At 42.5% G+C, this 24,532-nt stretch overlaps 3 protein-coding genes across 8 annotated transcripts in view; 2 read left to right on the top strand and 1 right to left on the bottom strand.

Annotated features, from left to right (window-relative positions):
* The window catches only part of FLVCR2 (FLVCR choline and putative heme transporter 2), an 11,376-nt gene extending 4,100 nt beyond the window's left edge, over window positions 1–7,276 (top strand). For 2 of the 3 annotated variants that reach the window (XM_072116818.1, XM_072116817.1), the window contains 9 exons: window positions 217–351; window positions 451–518; window positions 586–689; window positions 939–1,049; window positions 1,175–1,280; window positions 4,548–4,659; window positions 6,334–6,389; window positions 6,773–6,832; window positions 7,097–7,276. In XM_072116818.1, coding sequence (XP_071972919.1) covers window positions 217–351; window positions 451–518; window positions 586–689; window positions 939–1,049; window positions 1,175–1,280; window positions 4,548–4,659; window positions 6,334–6,389; window positions 6,773–6,832 — 752 coding nt within the window. In that variant the 3' untranslated portion in view covers window positions 7,097–7,276. The remainder of the gene's footprint in view (window positions 1–216; window positions 352–450; window positions 519–585; window positions 690–938; window positions 1,050–1,174; window positions 1,281–4,547; window positions 4,660–6,333; window positions 6,390–6,772; window positions 6,833–7,096) is intronic. The other variant, XM_072116820.1, reaches the window with a different exon arrangement.
* ERG28 (ergosterol biosynthesis 28 homolog) lies at window positions 7,227–24,378 on the bottom strand. 3 transcript variants are annotated; one of them, XM_072116825.1, is made up of 5 exons: window positions 24,232–24,378; window positions 22,134–22,313; window positions 20,906–20,996; window positions 20,712–20,830; window positions 7,227–7,482 (listed from the first exon to the last, which is right to left on the bottom strand). In XM_072116825.1, exons 2-5 carry the CDS (start codon window positions 22,264–22,266, stop codon window positions 7,394–7,396), a joined length of 432 nt encoding a protein of 143 aa, XP_071972926.1. In that variant the 5' UTR covers window positions 22,267–22,313; window positions 24,232–24,378; the 3' UTR covers window positions 7,227–7,393. The 3 variants fall into 3 exon arrangements, with proteins under 3 accessions (XP_071972926.1, XP_071972925.1, XP_071972924.1); XM_072116824.1 differs by having other exon boundaries at window positions 24,174–24,374; XM_072116823.1 differs by having other exon boundaries at window positions 24,154–24,243.
* The window catches only part of TTLL5 (tubulin tyrosine ligase like 5), a 32,172-nt gene continuing 31,918 nt past the window's right edge, over window positions 24,279–24,532 (top strand). Inside the window, exon 1 of one of the 2 annotated variants that reach the window (XM_072116816.1) lies at window positions 24,279–24,532. In XM_072116816.1, the coding sequence (XP_071972917.1) occupies window positions 24,462–24,532 (71 nt within the window). In that variant the 5' untranslated portion in view covers window positions 24,279–24,461. The other variant, XM_072116815.1, reaches the window with a different exon arrangement.

Raw genomic sequence — 24,532 nt, 5'->3', positions numbered from 1 at the left:
TGTTCATTTCTAGGCAAATATTGACTTTGCAATTAATTGCTGTTAAGCTGATCACTCTTTATAACATTCTGGAGTATATGCAAATTGTCATTATAAAACCTGATGCAGTAGACTTCGTAAAAATGAACATTTGTATCATTCTCAAAACTTTTGGCCATGACTGTAGTACTTGTACTAGTACTTGAACTTTCCGTTCAGTATGTATGTTGTGTTCAGTATTTCAGGACGGCCCTCCACTACCCCCTACTTTGGCTCAGGCCAAGCATCTTTCTAATACTGATTATTCATACAAGCTCTCCATACTGCGTCTCCTGAAGAACCAAAACTTCATCCTACTGGTTGTGTCATATGGTAAGTCCTTGGGCATGTACCCAGAAGAATGGAGTTATTGGTGGATGGAGTCTCACCAAGCCTCATAACTTCTCTGAATGGAATACTGTATGATTTCAGGATTGAACACTGGTGCCTACTACTCTCTCTCTACCCTACTGAACCGTATGGTGACTCACCACTTCCCGGTGAGTAGCTGTTCACTCTGTGTGCTCTTAGGTTTATCCACTGCTCACAAACCATTCTTCTACTCAGGGAGAAGAGGTGAATGCTGGACGCATTGGTCTAACAATAACTGTGGCTGGAATGTGTGGAGCATTGATCACTGGCTTTTGGTTGGACAGAACAAAGACCTACAAGTGAGTGTGACAAGAGTGGAGGCAAAAGTTAAGGGTATCTGAGTATCAGGCATGCTTTTTATTATGACAATTGCAGAAGATTGAAGATGTAGGGGGCATTATAAGCAGGACAAGGAGGCTGAGAACAATTAAGAGGGTAGAGTACTTGAGAACAGCCAGGGGAAGGGGTGTGAAAAGATTGGTGAGGGGGTCTACGATGGGGCTAGTAAGCTTTTTTTGCAGCTCATTCTCTTGTGGTCTTTACTTCAGACAGACCACCCTTGGTGTATACATATTCTCACTGGTGGGAATGGTGGTGTTTACCTTTACCTTGGATCTGGGATACCTGTGGCTTGTCTTCATTACAGCAGGATGTCTGGGGTGAGTATCAGTCATTCGTACATGGCTGCACATGTTGTGACTGTGCCCAATATGTTCCACAGGTAGTGTGCACGGCTACCTGGATGTCATGGAATGTAAAAATGACTGTGTTCTCCTCCCTACAGGTTCTTTATGACAGGTTATCTTCCTCTAGGCTTTGAGTTTGCTGCAGAACTAACCCATCCAGAATCAGAGGGAACATCATCTGGACTCTTGAATGTATCCGCTCAGGTATATGACATAGCCACAATTATATCGTAGCTGTGTATTGTGGGTAGGGAGGTGATAATGTTTATATATTTTATAGTACGGGTTGTACAACCTATTGATTTAGGTGTATGACCAAAGTATTCATGACCCTGTGATCATGCCTGGGGCAAGCTCATACATAGAACCATACATGGTATGGGTAATTATCATGTTTTTTTTTGCCATACATTTTAAGGACACATTGGGGGGGGTGGGGGTATTCCGACGTGTCCTTACAACATATACCACAGCCGTACCCCACTGTATGCTTGTAAAGTGGGATCCCGAGTGCACACCAGCATCGGGTGGAGATTGGATGCTGCCAATGGACTGGGTGTTTTCCCAGTGATGTCACTGTCAGCTCAGCAGCTGGAACTCCGGGCTTGCAATACGCTGCATCCGCTCCCCAGAGGCTACAATTGCCTCCTCTGAGCATATACATCACTCAGCAGGAAGGAGCTGGGTGGAAAGATGTAGCTTGCTTCCTCTTTCAATCCCGCCATTTTCAGTGAATGTGATGTATACTGGTAAACGGAGGCAATATATATGGCTCCGTCTGCCAGTACATGTCAATGTGTATGCACAGCTTGTACGTTGGAAGCTTTCCCAATGGACACAAAAAACAAGATGTGAACCCAGTTTTAGTCATGCGGTCTGTCGATCAAGGTGTGGGTTATACATGTGGCATGTTGATGCTGCCTTTGTTGCACACTAAATATGCTTCAACTGTTAAATTAGGAAAGTGCTACAAAAACCACTTCGACTGAATTAAGTTCATTTAAAGAGAACCTGTCAGGCAAATTAACCCCTGAAACTAAAGCTATTTTCATAAACTGCCGTTAGAAAGCATTGTTTCTATATGGTCATTGTCCCTCTACATGCTTGTAAACGTATGCAATCAGGTCCTAAAGCTGTATGCAAATGACCTGAGAGATGTCCAATGAGTCATTATCATATTCAGCTGTCCAGCTTATTCAGCCACACCCCCCAGTGCTTGACTGGCAGCCTGTATAATAGTGTAATGACTTCTCCATGTGCTTCCTGGTGCTGGCGGCCACGCCCCCTGCAGCCTGTGTGTGTTTAGGAGAGATACAACAGTTCCAGGCAGCCATGTTATAGCAGGACATGTCAGATTCTTGTATAGCTGATGTCTGTGTCTCACACGTGTATGTGAGGAGAGAGAGCATGTCGGCAAATAAAGCACAGACCCTAGCAATGCTTTACTATACATTACACACAGACATGAGCAGGGGGAGGAAAGGGGTGGGGAGGGAAAACAGGGGTGACATCGCTTTCTCTCTCCATGTGCCCAGCCCTCATTTACATAATAAAGAAAATATGATTTTATAATGATTATTGTATGAATTGACTAGATAAAGGCTGTCATGGATTCTTGTGAGCTGCTCCAACAGGTAGTGGTGACAGGACTAGTGACAGAGACCTGATGACAGGTGTCCTTTAAAGGCAGAGTAACATCCCTTAATTCTGCATCGGTTATTGTGAGCCAGATTCAGAAATGGTCAAAAACGTAACCAGTGCAAATCTTTTTGCATTCCCCTTAGTCTTTAAATCTGCTTTTTCCCATAATAATCTTTATTTATATAGCACCATCATATTCTGCATTAATGCAGGGCATATACAAATTGCAGAAAAATCTAGTCATATATAACAATAGGACTGCGAGCCCTGCTCGCAAGAGCTTATGGTATATGACAGTGGTGGCGAACCTCGGGCACGGGTGCCAGAGGTGGCACTTGGAGCCCTCTCTGTGGGCACCCAGGTCATCACCCCAGAATGAAGTTTGTCCGAGAGGACTCAAAATCTTCCTGCAGAATCTTCCTACAATGATAGACGAGAAATAAATTACAGCTTAAATTGCTGTGTTGGCACTTTGCAAAAAATAAGTGGCCATTGGTTGAAGTTTGGGCACTCTCGTTCTAAAAAGTAAGCCATCACTGGTATATGAGGATGAAAGGGTGACACAGGAGGTATAAGGGTGTGTGTATTGGTCCAAGCATTCTTTATAGGGGAACAGAATAAAAATAATTTACACAAGTTTGCAGCTGATGACAGGTTGAAGCAGTCCAAGGTGAATGGGACTGCAGAGAAGCTTGTAGCTTGGGATTTGGCGTTTACAGATGGGAGGAGTGCACAGGATGGGTTAGTAAAGAGTTGAAATTTCATGCTGTTAGAGAATGTGATGGGCTTGCCTAAAAAAAAAATTAGCCCTGTGTATGAGCCAACTGCCGGAGCCGCAAAATCTGCACCTATCCTATTCCTGTCTGTGTTTGCAGCTTGCACATTCTGTTTCTCTTGATATTGTTTTTTGAGATGACCACAAATAATTGTTTGCAACCCCTGATATACGCACATCTTAATTTGGGTTCATTAGGTTGTGTTGGGCTGAGAGATACAGACCACTTGAGATACATATTTTTGGTTTAAAGTGCTAAGAGTCCCTCCCTCTCCTTGAGGCTAATATCTGCTACTGTCATATTTTAATACATGATGTAGCAATGTGTTCAGGATTTACAGCTGCCACAGTATAATTTTACCAGTCAAGGTCAAACCTTTTGAAAGCGGCCTTTAAGAGTCTACATTTTTGGGAGGTCAGTAATTTTGATGTCTTGTCATTTTATAATAATGATGCATCAGAACTGGTGGAAATACAAAAGGTAAAGACTGTTGATTTGTAATTGTGGTGGGAGGAGAGTTAAAGATTAGACATATCTGACATTCCCGAGAGACCAGCCAACAATGAGGCTCTGTGAACTTTATACAGTGCAGAGTGCAATAATCTGGGCTACAGAACCATGCTTCACCCTGCAAATCTTCATAAGGGGAGCTTTAGAGAGCTACCATGCCTGATAATCTGCAGAATATTTGTCAGGAGGTAGAGGGGACTGAGCAATGTCCTATAGCGCACAGTAAAATAATTTTCTACAAAGCTCTATGAAGGTAATTATAATTTTGATGTCCTTAATGTGCAAAAGAGCGCTTTGTTTTGTCCTCAAATATGATGATATTGCAAATGCAGTGAAGGGGCTTTGTCTCTCCCTTCAGGGATCAGGAATCTTTGCAGTACATGAAAACTTGTACTGTCCACGTGTCCCTTGTAATGATTACAGGTAATTGCTGTGAGCAGTGACCCGTCCTTGTGTGACATGATATGGACTGTGTGATGTAAATGCGGTATCTCTGATCTGTAACACTTTGTGTTAAGCACTTGTGATGTATCTGTTTCCTTAGGTGTTTGGACTCATCTTTACCACTGCTCAAGGCCTGATCTTGGAGAAATTTGGGGTGCAGTCTGGTAACATTTTCTTGTGCTGCTTTTTGCTGGCTGGCGCCATTATCACTGGTACGCACTTGTATAGAGTGACAACCGGGATTGTCACTCTAATTCATTAATTTTCCAGGCATTTGCCTAGGTATATCTGAGGCAGATGCCTAATATTTATCATTTATGTCATAAATATATATAAGGTACAGTTTTTAGAGGCAAGACCTGCACTTTTCTTGAGAATTGGGGGGGGGGTGTTTTCTGCTAACCACCTCACTGCAGCTTAGGCTAATAGGAGTTCACCACGCATATGTGGCTTCGGTCCATTTGGGTCGTTAGGAACGGCAAAGTTACCTGAGGCTCTACACTAAGCTATTTTTGGTGCTCACATTGATTGTAATGGAGACTGCAAACTTTACAATTGGCCAATGTGCAGGAATAAGGTCAGTGGCAGGTGCAGTTTCCAGAGGTGGGAACCACACTTAAAGAACATCTACCACCAGGATGAAGGAATGTAAACCAAGCAGACTTACATGCTGCTGTGTGCCACCTCTGGCAGGATCTGCTCTTCTTTTAGTTTTTTTGTGCCCTGGTTTTTACATAAAACTCTTACTCATTTGCATAATTTTGAGGTGCTCTGGCCTCTATAGGTGTTAATGGAGCCTGGAGCCCCTCAGGCTCATTTACATACTTTTTTAAAACCTTCTTTTTCATAAAAATAAGGGCATTAGAAACTTAATGAAGAGTGGATCCTGCCACCAGTATGTCGGTGTGCCTGGTTTATAATCCTTGATCCTGGTGGTAGATCCTTTTAAGGCAGTGGTCCTCAACCTTTTTGTATTCAGGGACCAGTTGCACCCAAATTTTTTTTTAAGGACCGAAACCATGGTCCCTGGGGAAAAAAAGTGTGCCCCTTCTTATCTAATCCCAACCCATATAATCGGTAATCTCCAGCAGCCCCAATATAAAATGCCCCCTTTTCTGAAGTCCGCCTTTATAGTGCTCTTTTATATAACCCCTCCTAATAGTGCTCCTTTTCCTGTAGCCCCCTTTTTATACCACTGTCAACTTGAGTATATGCTGAAGCACCTATTTTACCACAAATAACTGGGAAACTTATTGACATGAGTATAAGCCTAGTGTAGGAAATGCAGCCACTACGCATTAATACAATGTCCAAAGCAGAGCCCCCTCAAAAAAGCTATGCCCCCTTAAAAAAAAAACCTCTATACTCTCCTCTGACGCTCCTCTTCTTAACATGGCTTCAGGTTCTTCCTCCCCCGCGGCTTCCCGGGAGATGGCAAGTGCCTCTTGCCATCTGCCGGGAAGGCGCAGGGGAAGAAGAACCTGGAGCCGTGGCAGAAAAGGAGCACCGGAGGTAAGTGTAGAGTTTTCTATTTTAAGGTCTTTGTCCGCGCCAAGATCGGGAGTTCCACAGCCCAGTCTTGGACTGAGGGTGGAGGACCGTTGCTTGAGGGATTGCTATAAATCAGCAGTCTATACACTCGACTATTTGCCATGCTTCTGTAGACCTGGGTACTTAATAAGAAAAATCTTAGGATTGTGAGTTAGGCTGCCCCAGCAACATTGACACAAGATTTTAAGGGTTACTCCAGGCTTTAGGTGACTTGGAAAAGAGAGAACATAAATGTTTTGTGTCAGAGACCAATCCATTATTGATATTTTCTTTCAAACTTGGTCCATAAATTGGTGGTATAGAATGTCCTTTTAACTTCACTTTTACTTATGCAGCCTTCATTAAATCAGACCTACGCCGGCAGAGGGCAAATCAGGAGGCAGAAAACACTGTAAGTACATTATATTTCGACTAAGACTACTACACCAGCCAAATATTCGCCCGGTGTACCAGAGGCACATGTGTGGTTTATTAGGCATGGAGTTTGTTGTGCAATTCCTTGCTGATGGGGTAATTACTTGTCACCAGAATACCTGACTAGGGGTGGGGAAAAATGCTGGAGAGATAAGATAATAAGGTCCAATGTACATGAAAACTACCTATGCAGGTAACGAACGCGGCACTTGTCAATGGTCATTAAGGCAGACAGTAATTCCCATTAACCACAATTCTGCAGTTTGCCATTTTTTAGCCATATGTTACTAATCTGAATTTTGTATGAAGCTGCTTTGGGGGTGGGGTAGAGAACCCTGGTGACAGCCAATGTTGTTACAGCTGCTGGTGTCCTGCCATTATGTGGATATTCAGTATGGTTCTGTGACCCAGCACCCATAGGTAAGTGCTTCACTTTATGATCGGTGCATCACCTGAATGCTTGGGTCTGTGTTGACATCTGCTATGGCACTTCTAGCTGCTTCTAATCATTTTCTACAAAACTGACCAGACTGATCACAGCTGGGTGGGGGCAACTGCAGCTATCTTAACTAAGCACACTGCTGCCGGAGGAAAGTACAGCTTATGGTGTGGGAAGATTGGTCCTAGCCAGTGCAAACCTTCATAATGGCTGCATGCAAATTTTTTTTTTTTTTTTTTGCACAGGGTCCCACAGACTTGCATGATGATCCACCTCCTCTCCTGTCCAAGGATGCCTGAGGCTTAGAGAAGATTCACCTTTGATAAGATTTATCTCTGCACCAAAGAGCAGCCATCTGGACAATCATTGAAAACCTTCAGGCTATGGTTCACTTTTATTTAAAATAAAAAATGCTATGGAAAATATTTACTGCTGGAATGTTTTTTTTTTTTTTCTTTTCTTGCAGGAGCCTGCATTCTTCTTACGGCACCAAAGGTAAAAGGTCACAGCTTTGTGGGTGGGGGTGTTTAATTTAAGTTCCATCAGTTTAGCTTCTTGGCACTGGACAATGGAGGCTCAGGCTGAGCGTCCAGATACTGGAAGCCAATGATCATGCCTAGAATGGAGAAGCCTGTATGGGAAGGAAAGAGAGAAGCCACCATGAGAAATGTATTGTACAGTCAGAGCTCTACAGTTACCTAAAAAAGTGAACTTTCTTTTTTTTTGTTTTCTGTATCCAGGAATAGTAAAAGACCTGGTTCTGATTAGGTAAATACCACATTCCTAGGAATTGAGGGATAGGTAGCAGCTAGGCACGTGCATAACAATCTCCTGTTGTTACTGTAATTGGGCTTACACACTGACCGGTGCCACCTCAATCAACAGAACGAGCATGTTCGTCCTCGGGTAACAATTCACCGCTAATAAGGACGAGCATACTCGTCCTATGTTGTCAACCAGTTTTAAAGGAACTTTATTGTGTGTGTGTGTGTGTGTGTAATTGTGAGGGGCAGGTAATTTACCAATATAAATCTATCAAATGTTCTGCACTGCTTTCTTGAGATAGATATATGTGAAACCTTCTGTCTTTTACTGAATCAGCCAGACATTCCTGTCCATAAAATGGCTTCAGATAGAAGGTCATGTGATCCCTATCTGTCCATGAATAATCTACTTTCCATGACCGTTTTATCATATGACCCTACATCAGGAATGTCTGGCTGATGATGTAAAGGACAAATGAAGAAAGCAGAGCAGAACTTTTATCACTTTTAAGTCAGCGAGCAGCATTGTCTACAAGTGAAGATAAATGCATTTTTTTTTTGGTTTCTCTTCCATATTATATCAGGTTTTTACTTATTTATTTGTTTTTACTGTCTCCTATATTCTACTTTTCCTAGTTAGAAAAACTAAAATAAAAAATTATATAATTGGTCACACGGTTTTACTCCACAAAACCAACAGCCCATGATAAACCATTTTTTCCAAATTGGTTTATTCCCCCCCCCCCCCCCTATTTTTATTTTTTAAATTGGGTGGGAAAGATTTTAGAGCCTGGAAGGGGAAAGGGTATTTCTAACCACACTTGGGGATACAGGTAGTTGCAGCCATAATGCACTGAAAGTGGCTTACATAATTACTTACTATTAGGGTAGACTCACATCAGTGATTTTTCACTGAACCCAGTTTGGCCTATGGACACAGCTTAGTTTTTGCTTCATTGAATTGTCACTGATGCCTTACTAACCATTCTTTTCAATGGGCTTTTTTAGAAATGGTCTTATACTTTATAGCATTGTTTTAGTGGAACTAGAGTTGTCAGAGTTTGGAAACAACCCTAGCCTAGAAGTGATTTCACAAAATCTTTGACAACGCTACGATTTCAACCAGGAGAAGAAGAAATAAAAAAACCATGGCTTCAAAAGAGGTCCCTTTAGAGTGATCGAGCTACTGGAACAGAGTTCATATTCCTGGCTGGAAGTCAAAGGAAAACATATAAATAACAGAAATTCAAATGGACAACTTTATAAAATAGCCATAAAAGGCCCATGAAGCATCTTGGAAATACAAATTAAGCTCCTCAGTAGGCTCCCATGAAGTGTCTATATGGTGAAGTTGTCCATAGCCTTCAGAAGTTCTGATTTATGAAGAGTCTCCTCCACAATTGTGCATGCACAGTAATCAAGATGTGGGTCTAGGCTACAAAAGGATTCTCTGTGGAAGGCTTGTTTACCACTTACTGACATGTGATGTACTATTATGTCACATGCTGGCTGTGAGGACCGGGTTCAAGGGTTGAGCCCTCTCCATACAAGAGGTTGCTGTGGGCGCTCCCTGTGGTTATTGGGGAGCGATGATCAGTTGCCATGACACCCTCGGGTCTTATGAAGTTTAAACTCATTCATTACAATGTGCGAAAATCCCCATATGCTACCAAAAATAACTAACCATGCAAGTAATTGGTTTTTCATATCCTTTAGTGAAAAATATCATAATACAAAAATTCCATTACTTTTTCATAACAATCCACAGTCCATTCTGAATCATACACTATAGGAAACACATTACATTGCGTTTTGTCAGTGTTCCCCGAAATGTCACAGGACACAGCTCACGCTATAAACCTCTTGTCTAGATTCCTAGCAGCTGGAATGTTGGATTTTGTTTCTTTTCCTTGTTATTTTCTTGCATTTCAGAATATGTATATCCATTTATACCATATTGATGATATAATATGTGATAAATATGTATTTAAAACCAAATAAAATGTGTTACAAAAAAAAAAAAAAAAAAAAAAAACCTTGTCTCCTCTAGTGTAGTGTAATGCCAGTTATCCACCGAGTTCGATATACTTTACTATTAGAAGACTGTGATATTCTCTCAAAGAAAATGGATTAAGAAGGTAGTTCCCTTCTTACTACTAAATGCAGTATAATGTGTTTCCCATAGTGTATGACTCAGAATGGACTGTGGATTGCTATGAAAAATTTAAAAACTGAAAGAAGTAAAGGATTTTTTGTATTCTATGATATCTTTCACTAACGGATATGAAAAGACAATTATTTGCATGGTGATTTGTTTTTGATTGTTTACTATATCAAAAGTGGGGAACTCTGAATCCATGCAATTCCTATGCAATTACACTTGAGACAACCAAGGGTAAAAGTACCCTAGGGGGGTGGGGTCTCAAAAATGGTAAAAAAATAAATAAAAAAAATCGGACGATACCTATCAAAATATAATAATGCCTATTCACAGCATTTAACCCTGTAACGGAAAATAGTGACCAAAGTCAAATACCACTTTTTTTTTGCCATTTGAAAAATATTAAAAAAGTGATCAAAAGGCCGTACAGATTTGTAGCATTGAAGACGTCATCAAAGGTCACAAAAAATTACATCACCCACAGCTTCGTACACCGAAGTATGAAATTATAAAACTATATAAACTATAAAACCTATACAAATTTTGTATCTCCGTGATCGCACCGAACCAAAGAATGAAGTAGTCATTGAAAGCCGTAAAACCCAAGCCCACAAAAATACGGCACTTTTTCACCATTTTTACCTACATTTGAATTTTTTTTTTCCTGCTTCCCTGTACATGGCATGGAATATTAAATAGTGTTACTATGAAGTATAATTTTTGTTACGCAGAAAACAAGTCCTCACACAGCTCTTTACATGGAAAAATAAAAAAGTTTAGATTTTAGAAGGTGGGGAATAAAAAAATGGAAATGCAAAAATGAAAACGGCCCTCAGCAGGAAGGGATTAAAGTCTCCACTTTCTGCAAATAATTATTGTTTATATTGCAAAGTTAAGCATTTATACAGAAAGTATATGGGAAGATTGTCTCACTGTTTTCTAGAGACGTTTTCTGTAATTCAGCAGGAAGCTTCAAACCAGGTCCATAGTCATGTGATGTCACACAGGTGCACGGCTTGTTATAATGCACAGCGATGATTACTCTTATATATAACAAGCTGTGCATCTGTATGACAGCACATGACCAAAGATTGTGCTTTATCCACAGGAAGTAAACAATGAGGCTTCCTGTTGAATTACAGCAAGCGGAGATCTAGAAAACCACAAGGCCTGGACACAGAAAATATATTGGAAAATTGTATAATTGTATCGTTTCATTGTGCAAACATTATCAATTATTTGCCGAAAGTGGACAACCCCTTTAATGTGAACACTTTTACATACCTCCCAACTTTTGGGCAAGAGAAAGGAGGACAAAAGCCCCTCTCCCTTTTTCTAATTCACGCCCATTGCCCCACCCACAAGCAAATTGTAATATCGACCTTAATGGCCCCACAAAGGACATGGCAGAACTGGAACGGGTGCAGAGGAGAGCAACCAGAATTATTAGGGGAATTGGGGGTGGGGGAGGGGGGGGGGGTTAGAATACAATGACAGATTAATCAACTTGACTTTTCAGCTTAGAAAAAAAGACGACTGAGGGGAGACCTCATTACAATGTATAAATACCTGAACGGACAGTACAAGGATCTCTCCAAAGATCTTTTTATACCTAGGCCTGTGACTAGGACAAGGGGGCATCCTCTACGCCTAGAGGAGAGGCGATTTTACCATCCACATAGACAAAGGTTCTTTACTGTACGAGCAGTGAGACTATGGAACTCTCTGCCGCAGGAGGTTGTTATGGCGGACTCTATGTACATGTTCAAGAGAGGCCGGGATGACTTTTTGGAGAACAAAACCTTTGCAACCTTATTTATTAGGAAACAAAAAAAAAATAAAAATTCAGCATCTTCGGTTTAAGTTCCTCACTTTGGTTATTTCTACTGCCCCATAGTTTTGGATCTCAGGATTCAGGGCATCTACCCTGTTCATTACATTGATGAATGGTTTCTCAAAGCTGAACTTGTCCCTGATCGGCTGTCAACACCAACAAAAAACCCCCATCTTTTTCTGACTTTGTGGTTACGATATCTGGGCTTCATTCTACACACAACAGTCTTTCTTTCTACAGAAAGGGAGATGGTAGACATCCCATCAGCCTGAAAAAAGAAGTCAGATTAGCCCTTCAGCACCATTAGCCTTTTTGTGATGTATAGCATTCCCTATTCAGTCAGACATTAGTATTGCAACTGAAAACTAAAAAGGTGAATCCAAAAGCTTTTTCTACTAAGGTGTGTTTAATCGGAGGAAAAGGGGGGGGGGTCTATAAATGTCTTGGCTTCCAAAATTAACAAAGACCTTTCTTAGAATTTCATTATTCTCACTCTCTCATTAGACCTTGAGAACAGCCATCTCCCCATCCGGGGGGAGAGGAGAGTGTGTGTGGGGCATTTAATAACAGTCTTTATATAGCGCCATCATATTCCATTGTGCTTTACGCATAATTTGACACTCACTGTCAAGTGAGAGTGTTGGCGTCCTATTTCAGTACTATCTAGATATTTGTATCAACAAATTATAGCATTCATCCATCCTAGACATGTAGACGCTATAGCTTGGAACAACATAAAAGGTTGTATTTGTACCCAGTAGCTGATTAGAAGGATATTGACCCAGAAGCGAACGCATCTGCCTGCAAAAGGCCTTGAACTCAGACTTTTCAGAATATACAACCAAGAATATTTCCCAACAGAAACAAAGTACAACCATATCACTGCATAGCTGTGTTGATTGCTTTACAGAGTAACAGAGGAAGCTCCAATTTCATTGTTTAACCCCTTAACGACCCGGCCCTTTTTATTTTTTTTTTCACTTCTATTTTTCACTCACCACCTTCAAAAATCTATAACTTTTTTATTTTTCCACATAAAGAGCTGTGTTATGGCTTATTTTTTGCGTAACAAATTGCACTTCATAGTGATGGTACTTAATACTCCATGCCGTGTACTGGGAAGCGGGAAAAACATTCAAAATGTTGTGAAAATGGTGAAAAAACACATTTGTGCCGTTTTCTTGTGGGCTTGGATTGTACAGGTTTCACTTTGTGCCACAAATGACAGGTCTACTTTATTCTTTGGGTCGGTGCAATCATGTGTATACCAAATTTGTATAGGTTTTATAATGTTTTCATACATTTACAAAAAATTAAAACCTCCTGTGCAAAAGTTTGTACTTTTTTTTTTTTTTTTTTTTTAAATTTTGCCATCTTCAGCCGCCAATAACTTTTTCATACTTTGGTCTACGGAGCTGTGGGTGGTGTCATTCTTTGCGACTTTTGATGGTGTTTTCATTACTATAGTTTTTTAGGACTGTACGACCTTTTGATCACTTTTTATTGATTTTTTTTTTTTTTAAATATATATTTTTCAAAATGACAAAAAAGTGCGATTTTCGACTTTGGGCGCTATTTTCCCTTACAGGGTAATACCTAATGTTTTTATGATTTTTACTGCTAATTAATATTTATATCCGTTCTAGGGAAAGGGGGGGTGATTTGATTTTTAGTTTTACTATTTTTCAGACTCCCTAGGGTACTTTAACCCTAGGTTGTCTGATCAATCCTATTATATACTGCCATACTACAGTATATTTTTTATATACAGGATTTTCCTCCTCATTCATTCTTCGGAAGACCCGAGGCTCCATGCAACGGGACCCGGCTTGCGCCGTAGTAGTACGGCGCAAGTCGGGAAGGTGTTAAAGGGGTTTTCCCACGAATCAAAGTTAGGCCCTGTCCAGGGGTTATTAAAGGGCCTTGGTCTGATATGGTAATAATGCAGTTCATACTGTTCACATGCAGTGTTTGAGTAGCATTTACATCGTGTTTACATCACATGTGAAGACAATGGGACAGATTTATCAAGTGTCTGAAAGTCAGAATATTTCCAGTTGCCCATGGCAACCAATCACTGCTCAGCTTTCATTTTACCAGTGCTCATTAATATTTTAAAGGGGGCTATGATTGGTTGCCATGGGCAACTGGAAATATTCTGACTTTCAGACACTTAATAAATCTGCCCCAATGTTACCACATTGTAAGTGCAGTTTAATTGCATTTACAAACACTGCATGTAATTTGAATGAGCACTCCGCTCACATTCCAGCCAACAATAAATACAGGTCTGCAAGTATATGGAGTGTACAGAGAGGTCAAAATTTTTACCACATACCTGACTGAATAGTCAAGGCAAACAAAGTGCCTAAACATCTAGCTTGAGGCTGTGTTCACAAATGGCATTTACATTGCGTTATGAAATGCAGCACAAGGGATTAGGAGGGGAAACTCAACTAAGTACGTTGATGTTAACATTTGCATTAACAAAACACTAGTGTGATGTTAACACATGTTAACATTTAGTTTTGAAAACGCCAATGTAAACAGCAATGTAATTGGGGATATCTCCTCTCCTCATCTGTTGTGCCGCATTTCAAAATGCAATGTGAACACCACATGTGAACACAGCCTGCATTTACACTACCGCAAAGGGGATATATATACGGCCGATATACGTCCCCCATAGACGGCAATGGGCGCTGAGCGCCATATATCCCTATGGAGAGCAGCGCTCTCCCCCTCCTCCTCTCCCCGCACGCTGCCGTGTGCCCGCCGTGCTACGGCACGGCGGGCACCGGTCGTGTGAATCCAGCCTTATAGGTCATAATTGTACATGATCAGCTACCCAAGGGCATTTAATTTGTAGCAAGCGCCTACTATTTACCTTCTTAGCCCTCATGCACACAAATGTATTTTCAGGTCTTGTTTTTTTGCGGCTAGCTCACATCCTCATGTATGAGCCTAGTGTCGAAATTATGGACAATAGAGCTATAGAGCCATAGGCCAGAGTGTAGGTAGCATTAAAAAAAGATCTGTCATCAGAATTTTACCACGCTGACTAAGAATGCCTGCTGATAAAGGGTTAAAAGTCCCCCCCCCATATCACCTTAAATTAGCTGCCAGTGAGGCACTGTACCTTAATTACAGCCATTTTCTGATATGCAAATTAGCTTTCCTGACTCATGTCTCCTGGTTCTGACTTTTGCTCTCAGAACGGTTAGTCAAAATAATGGGACGTGGTTCACTGCCAGCCTGTCTCTCTTCAAATCACTGCTCTGCCTCCTTGTACTTTGGGACTGTCAGCTAATATTCAACAGATATACACTCACCGGCCACTTTATTAGGTACACCTGTCCAACTGCTCGTTAACACTTAATTTCTAATCAGCCAATCACATGGCGGCAACTCAGTGCATTTAGGCATGTAGACATGGTCAAGACAATCTCCTGCAGTTCAAACCGAGCATCAGTATGGGGAAGAAAGGTGATTTGAGTGCCTTTTGAACGTGGCATGGTTGTTGGTGCCAGAAGGGCTGGTCTGAGTATTTCAGAAACTGCTGATCTACTGGGATTTTCACACACAACCATCTCTAGGGTTTACAGAGAATGGTCCGAAAAAGAAAAAACATCCAGTGAGCGGCAGTTCTGTGGGCGGAAATGCCTTGTTGATGCCAGAGGTCAGAGGAGAATGGGCAGACTGGTTCGAGCTGATAGAAAGGCAACAGTGACTCAAATCGCCACTCGTTACAACCAAGGTAGGCAGAAGAGCATCTCTGAACGCACAGTACGTCGAACTGTGAGGCAGATGGGCTACAGCAGCAGAAGACCACACCGGGTGCCACTCCTTTCAGCTAAGAACAGGAAACTGAGGCTACAATTTGCACAAGCTCATCGAAAATGGACAGTAGAAGATTGGAAAAACGTTGCCTGGTCTGATGAGTCTCGAATTCTACTGCGACATTCGGATGGTAGGGTCAGAATTTGGCGTCAACAACATGAAAGCATGGATCCATCCTGCCTTGTATCAACGGTTCAGGCTGGTGGTGGTGGTGTCATGGTGTGGGGAATATTTTCTTGGCACTCTTTGGGCCCCTTGGTACCAATTGAGCATCGTTGCAAAGCCACAGCCTACCTGAGTATTGTTGCTGACCATGTCCAGCCCTTTATGACCACAATGTACCCAACATCTGATGGCTACTTTCAGCAGGATAATGTGCCATGTCATAAAGCTGGAATCATCTCAGACTGGTTTCTTGAACATGACAATGAGGTCACTGTACTCAAATGGCCTCCACAGTCACCAGATCTCAATCCAATAGAGCATCTTTGAGATGTGGTGGAACGGGAGATTCGCATCATGGATGTGCAGCCGACAAATCTGCGGCAACTGTGTGATGCCATCATGTCAATATGGACCAAAATCTCTGAGGAATGCTTCCAGCACCTTGTTGAATCTATGCCACGAAGAATTGAGGCAGTTCTGAAGGCAAAAGGGGGTCCAACCCGTTACTAGCATGGTGTACCTAATAAAGTGGCCGGTGAGTGTATAAAGATATATAAATATAAACATACATCTAAAGCTCTATTTAGTTAAAGGAAATATTGGGGGTCATTTACTAAGGGCCCGATTCGCGTTTTCCCGACGTGTTACCCGAATATTTCCGATTTGCGCCGATTGTACCTGAATTGCCCCGGGTTTTTGGCACACGCGATCGGAATTTGGCGCATCGGCGCCGGCATGCGCGCGACGGAAATGGGGGGGGCGTGGCCGAACGAAAACCCGACGTATTCGGAAAAACCGCCGCATTTAAAAAAAAAATTGTGTCGCGAAAATTTCACTCACCTTCATCCTGGGTAGGCCGGTGTATTTCGAGGCATTCCAGCGGACTTCAGCGCAGCCGCGCCACCTGGTGGACGTCGGAGGAACTGCATTGATGAATCCCGGCCGGACCCGAATCCACCGCAGAGAACGCGCCGCTGGATCGCGAACGGACCGGGTAAGTGAATGTGCCCCATTGTGTCCATTTTTTTATATGGTGCCTTGTGTTACATTAATGTCTTGTGACCAGAGTGACATCATTGCAGGTCCTTTAGCCTTTTAACAATAGAAAACTGCACACCATGTATGTGATCACATGAACTCACAGCAGTCTGCATGGAGTATGCACAGGAGTTGTAGTCCATGGAGGCTGCTGTGACTTCATGTGGTAGATACATACATGGGATACTGTTTGCTATTTTTAAGAGGCAAAGGAATTGCGATTAGGTCATCCTGGTCACATGACCTGAATTGCTAAATAGTAAGGTGGCATAAAGCAGTGGTGGCAAACCAAAGTCCATGTAATCATCGCAAAATGCCAACACGACTATTTAGCCTAAATTCACAGACAATGATGACCGTTACCAGTACAACAAGATAAATACCACCATACTGATAATAAACAGGCCACTAAAGAAAGTCCAACATCACCAATTATATCACAAAGCAGGAGCACTCCCTCCCGCCACACAGTGAGGGACACTGCCGCCATACAGAGGCAATATGAAGGATTGTTGAATACAATTCGGCAGGGGGTATGTAGGCCAAAGTCTGTGTTGTGGGGTGGAGGATGGCACAGTGACAAAAGATCCAGGCCAAGGGAAGTATATATGAGGCAATTGATAGCTGTCATACAGGGCAATTTGGGACATTAAACAATAAGGACCTATAGTTGTTCAGTGTCCCAAAGCCACCTGACTGCTGCTTGTGAAATACACATACAGCAGCTCCTCCCGCCTGCTGTACTAGGCGCTGATGCTGTATGATCCTGCAGTTCTGGGGCTGCAGCGGGAGGGAGTGGAGGTTGCTGGCACTGACCTGCTGCGGTGTCTCTAAAGCAGCACTAGTGAGCGAAGGTTCGATGCAGCCCACAGTGAGAGGGATCACTAGAGCATTTCCTGCTCCAATGATTTATATAGAGACGGCAGTGGAGATGGTGCGTGTGTCCTCTATGGCACGCATGCCATTGGTTCGCCACCACTAGCATAAGGGATGAGGAGTAGATGGGAGGGACCAGCTGAGCAATGATTTATGTGGATGCAAGTGAAACAATCTTTAGCTAAAAGATGGGTGGCAGTGAGTTAATAGAGCTCTATGGGAACCTGTCACTGGCTGTATATGTGAATGTGGTGACAGGTTCCCTTTAAGGAGATCCTTTCACCATCTTTTTGCAACCTATAATAGATGCCTCTATATTTGTTATAGGCACCACTGTTCCTGAGCAATCAAAGTCATTATTTTTGAATATTTACTGTGAGAGAGGCAGGGCCAGGCTGCTCCAGCACAGGGCCGCCATTCTGACAGCAAAATGACAAATTAGCATATTTGGTACTAAAACTATGACCTAATGGTGAAACTAATTACCTGGGAATAATGGGGGCTAGATAAAGAATACCAACTCCACCAGAATATGTAGAACAAACCACATTAAAGGATGCAGAGAGTTTGATTTGGTTGCAAAAGGTTCTCTTTAAAGAGCACTTTATTTTTGTCATGATTTTAGGAGTCTTCAAACTTTTTATTTTAAACTATTGTATCGGAATTATATCTATGCAGAAGCTTGTTTAGGCAGGAGTTTCCTTTGCAACACATTTGTTGCATACTACCTGTATACAACAGAAACAATTCCAGTTCCCTGGCAGTAGACCAAAAAACTATAATGGGGATTTTCTCTAAAAAGAGACAAGTGGTCTAAAGCCAGTTCCTTATTGGTACCATATCTTCTATGGATTGTGATATATACAGATAAAAAATTCGGAGTTCGCGGCATCAATGTATGGTTTTCCAGGCCTAAGAAAGGCTTTGTGTGGTCGATACAATTGTCACTTACATGGTTTGCACTTTTTAACCCGATGTTACAATAAAAGAGAAGATTTATTCCTACACTGAAGGCTTGGACTACAAAAAATTTCTGCTTGTGCACGGCCATTCCAAAGAGCACAGTGGTACAAGTAAGGTGCTGGAGAGTACATCAAAAAATATAGACACAGTCAGAACTTCTAGCCGCACACAGAATATAGAGGTCATGACCACCACCTCCCTGTGTTATACCAGCCAGCCAATGTTAATACAGTGCAAACAAGGTGCATGTCCTCAACCCTGCAAGTCCTATATCCTGGTTCCCCTAGGCCAGTGGTGGTTAAACTATGGCACAGTTGCCAGAGTTGGCACTCAGAGCAATCTCTGTTGGCGCCCAGTCTGTCACCCCAGCACAGAGTTTACCAGACAAGTTTAGCGACTGATCGGCTCCTTCTGCAGCCCTGGGTAACCCACGATGTATTGCGTTCAGTGCTGTTTTAGCACAACACTTCCTGGTACCGAAGGAGGAGCATGGAGGATTGGACGGGAATGGATTAACATTTGAGCTCCCATCCTGTGATTTCTCCTAGAGACCCTGGAACGAATCTACAATTATAATCCAAATATCCCCTCCTCCTTTCAACAAGCGACTGGAAGCTGTGCCAAAGCAGGGAGCAATACGTTGCTGATGAGAAATAAGAGGATCTGACATTTCTGGGTGCACTTATCTCCATCAGCAACGTATAATTTATTGCCCCCCCTGGCCCTGGCTAATTGCTAAGGGTGTCAGTTTGCCAGATTGCCTATTCGGCAGCCAATCTGCTAGTACGTCCGGGTCACTCGGCCCGAACACAAATTGCTGATTAAATTGCCATGTCGGCACTTTGTGGTAAATAAGTGGGTTTTTGGCTGTAGTTTCCGGCATCTAAAGGTTCACCAGCACTGTCCTAGGCAATGTTCTCCAATATAACAAGAATACATTTTGTCCCACCACCCTGGATTTGAAGGAGCACAGCCAGAGTTTGTGAGTGAGAAAATCCTGCTCATATTACATTAGGGCTTCTATAGGGGGTATTGAAAAAAAGATGCCACAGATGGAGACAGATTACCCCTTTTCCCTTTGTAGGGACAAGCAGATGACTATTCCCTCCAGGTAGACAAGCAGATGTCCCCCATCAGAGGTAGAAATAAGCAGATGACCAGATCTCTTTCACATACAAAGACATTCTCCTAAATACCTCAGATGAGAGAATTATAAGCAGCTGAACAGCTTATGCCATGCCGAGAACAGAAATGGATGACAGAAAAGTGTCACTTAGTGCAATTTTCATAGTCATAGAGAAACATATCTTATTTATTGCCATGAACTTTGTGGCTTAGCACCCTCCCTTGCTAGACTGCTGTGCTGCTAACCTATGTAAAACCTATACAGAATGCTGTACTTTAAAAGAATAAAGTTATACTATGCACTATACATGTGTTACAGATAGCTTCATCTCTCTAGGGTTACGTGGCAGAGTGAGCTGCTCTGCTGCAGGCACGACAGGCTGTGACTGCAGGAGACCCATTGATCTCTGACCCGGTGTCATTCTGTACCAGCAGCAGAAACTCTCCATGTCCAAAAATAAGCAACCCCCTAAATCAAAATAATAGGGAATGGAGCGGCAGGTTGAACATGCACCCTGGCAGTCCATTTTACACTAAAAGTTCAACTTGCTGGTTCATGCTTTAGGGTGAAAAAGACCCCCACCCTCTGGAGGAATAGCATTAAAAGCTGGAGAAACCCTTTTAGAGGGGTTTGCCTATGAAAGAAAGTTCTCACATTTTATTCACCTAGTGATGTTTACATAATAAAGAGCATTTATAACCCCTTTCTTTACAATTTACTCAGTTTTATTGCTGCTTTAGCTCATATCACTCAGTGGCCAGTGTATATATATTCCAGAGTGTGGACAGGGACTCTCTAAGCAGACACTTCATGATCCCTCTGTGCTATGAGATGATATGCACTGACAATGTGCTTCGTGCAAAGAGGAGAAGAATCTGCCCTGCCTGACAATAATCAGAAGATTTATGGTCGGATCCCGAGGCAACTAAAATTGTGTACACCAGGACTGATAGAGACATGTTGGGATTATATCTGTGAAATGCTGTATTTTTGTTAATAACATTGAATTAGAGAATGTGTTATTTTGTTATCCTGAGTAAATTTAAAATCTTGTATTTGTGGGAATATGATCAAATAGCAATTTATTACTCACTTGCAACCATCAATGGCGCCATGACTCCAATCGTTATTTGTGCAGTGTGATAAACCCAGACTTCAGACACAAAGTGCGCCAGAGCCATGATGAACGTCCACAGGGTGATGTGATAAAGCCTAGAGGCAAAACCATGACAATTACTAAAATAGCGGTGGATGGAATCAGCTGAATAAGTACAGATAAAAACTTACGTTTTATTTCGGATGTCTATGGCACAGGTGCAGCGGATCACAGAGGACAGCAATGTCCAGATTCCAAAGGTCCGAGCCTGCAGACCATTAACTGGAAAAACAGATCAAAGGGGTTTTCCCACAGACAAAAGATAGGCCCTAACACAGAATAGGGTCTAACTTGCTGATCAGTGGGGATCTCCGTGATGGGGTCCCACGTACCTCAGTCGGACCCCTCGTCGCTGTCAGTCTAATGGAGAAGACTGCCGTGCATGACCGTTCTGCTCCATTAATCTCTATGGAGCTGACGGAGATCGGTGAGCGTGGCACTCAGCAATTTCAGTCGGCTCCATAGAGATATGTAAGCAGATTTGGGATCTGAACACAATAATAGAACCCTGTCAAGGGCTACACACATGCAAAAACAAACTGTACAAAAACAGAAAAGCATGTGTCAAGTAGCAAAAAGACTAAATTTATTTTGTTAACAGAATAGACATATAACAAACATCAATAGGGCAAGGGTTAAAAACATTTAAAAGGATGCAAGGCAATGCACCCATGGATGAAAAGCCAACTAGAGCCTGACACCTGATACTGTCAGGTCATCCAGACCTGAGCCACCTACAGACCAATCACACAACACTGACTCCAAAGTGCAAGTATATGACGGCTGGGTGCGTGTATGTGAGCTGAAGTGGTATATCCACAATCAGCAAGCTTGGCATAAGGAGATGCAAAGATCTGTGCACAACTTGTGCAAAATATCCTTCTATGCCAAAAATGATAATAATTCCCTTATAGCATAAACTACTCACACGGACCCATGCCTATGAATTTACCAGAGAGATGTGGGATGGGGATGAGGGCTCAGGAGAGGTCGCCCCACACGTTCCGCCGCCAACCGCAGCTTCCTCAGGGGTCTGGGTCATTACTCTGATGGAGCGACGAGGGGTCTGTCGTTTTTGTGATCTGTGGGGGTCCCATCACTAAGACCCCCACTGATCAGCAAGTTAATCCCTATCCCGTGGATAGGACCTGACTTTTGTTTGTGGGAAAACCCCCTTTTTTTTTTAAGGGGTTACACTATGCAAGCCAGGGAACATGACACACTTATGTTTTTTTCTGCTGTGGGTCTCATTTCCACCATCAGTTATGAGGAGCCTCTGCCTTTCATGCCAGTGACAAAGCAACCCTTATTCACCATCACCCAGGAACCTTGTATTGGAGGAAGTGGCCAAATACCTACCTTGTCCAGGCTTTCCTGTATACAGCTTGTCACTGAGGAAACTGTGATCTCTGAAGCTCTGCAGTGTGTTCCCAGCTGCAATAATAGCCACCATCATCAGCCAACTGCGCAACACGGCAAGAAAGCGGCTCATCCTGAACGCAACAATGTGGCGCACCAGGGAAAGGAGGAGAAAGAATCCTGAAGAAATAAAGTGATGAAGCAATGAAGGGCATTGTCACTGACCCAAAAGCTCAGAGACACATGACCCTTCCTCTATGTATGTGTATGTAAATGTACACCCCTCCCTTATATATACATGCACCTTAGTGGTCTTCACAATAATAATGGCAAAAATGCCTCCCTAATTGCAGACATGATTGAGTTTTGTTTAGACATAAAGAACATTAGTTATTTTTTTACAACAAAATATATCTGAGAATGAACAGAGGTAATAGTGAAAAGAGCCCCTCTTTACAGAAGCAGATTATAATATGGGCGGTTTAGGATGAAGCTCGGGGGCCCAAAGGTTCTAGGAGGCCCAATTGTAACCTAAATCACCTCCAGTCATGAAACCCTCATTCTTTTGTTCCTGCTCTGAACTCACATGTATACAAGAGCATTTTCAGGACCTTTGAAGGTTCTCCAAAGGTCCTCCAACTGCTTCCCAAGTAACTTGAATCTAGTACCAAATGCAGGAAATAAGTTTAAAAATTTAAATGTATAAATTTGACTTGTGAGGGCCCACAAATTTCATGGCCATCTTAAAGAAAATTTACCATCACAGTCCATCATGATAAACTAGGGGCATTTACTTATAGATCCAGGCCCCGTGACTGTGGTAATCTTCTTATATTGGTATCCATGCCCTTTTAAAATCAACTTTTAAAACTATGCTAATGGTCGCTACCCTAGCCCCTCTGTTATCTGGCTTTACAGACTGTTATACTGTCTAACCCAGCTGCCTCAGCAGTGAGAATACAGCAGGAAATGCTCACTGGAGAGACAGCAGGGGGTGGGAGTGTAAGACAGTGTAACTGTCTGTAAACCCAGATCATAGGGTAGTCCCTCAGACTCATTAGCATGATTTTATAAGTTAGATTTTAGAAGAAAGGAGGCCATGGACCATTGATAACAAATATAAAAGGATTACTACAGTCACTGTGCCTGGATCTATGAGCAAGTGTCCCTGGTTTAACATGATGCATTCTGATGTAAGATTTCCTTTAATCCGACATTCCCTCTCTGATATTATTATAAGAAATCAGCTAATAATGGACTCACAAACCCACAATTTATTATGCACCTCCTACTTCATATAAATAACCCCCATTTATCATTATAGAATGCGCCCCGACCCCCATATATAATTATAGAATGAGCACCCCCCATATAACAGTATAGAATGAGCACCCCCTCCCATATATCAGTATAGAATGCGCATCCCCCCATATATCATTATAGAATGAGCACCCCCCTCCCATATATCAGTATAGAATGAGCACCCCCCTCCCATATATCAGTATAGAATGAGCACCCCCCCATATATCATTATAGAATGAGCACCCCCCCATATATCATTATAGAATGAGCACCCCCCCCATATATCATTATAAAATGAGCACCCCCCCCCATATAACATTATAGAATGAGCACCCCCCCATATAACATTATAGAATGAGCACCCCCCCATATAACATTATAGAATGAGCACCCCCCCCATATAACATTATAGAATGAGCACCCCCCATATAACATTATAGAATGCACATCCCCCCATATATCATTATAGAATGAGCACCCCCCATATAACAGTATAGAATGCGCACCCCCCCATATATCAGTATAGAATGCGCACCCCCCCATATATCAGTATAGAATGAGCACCCCCATATATCATTATAGAATGAGCAACCCCCCCATATATCAGTATAGATTGAGCACCCCGCAAATATCAGTATACAATGCGCACCCGCCCCCCATATTTCAGTATGGAATCCGCACCCACGCGCCCATGTAGTTGTATAAAATGCGCACCCACCCGCCTGGTAGATGAAGCACCTTAAATTTCTGCCAGCTCTCCGCTACCTACAATTGAATACAAATCATTGACTCTCACCTGACAGCTCTGGCCCGTCCTTCTCACATCACATGGTACTGCTTCATCCACTCATAAGTCCGGGCGAAGAAGTAACCCCGCCCAGCAATAGTAGTTCATAGAAAGTGCTCCGCCCACCTCCAAGTACGCCACGTTGCAGGAGGCAAGCGGATGTTTTAGGTCTATCGAGACGGAGGTGACGTGTTGGTTGTTGTGGTAACGAGAGAAGCGAAGAAATCCGCCGGGCAGCGATGCCCGTCTGTGTAATCCAAGCGGCCGGCGACACTTTGTGCACTGATGAGGAGGAATATGGTGACTGTGG

This window comes from Engystomops pustulosus, chromosome 7 (assembly GCF_040894005.1).
Source record: "Engystomops pustulosus chromosome 7, aEngPut4.maternal, whole genome shotgun sequence".
NCBI lineage: Eukaryota > Metazoa > Chordata > Amphibia > Anura > Leptodactylidae > Engystomops > Engystomops pustulosus.
This window is presented reverse-complemented; position numbering and strand designations above follow the sequence as displayed.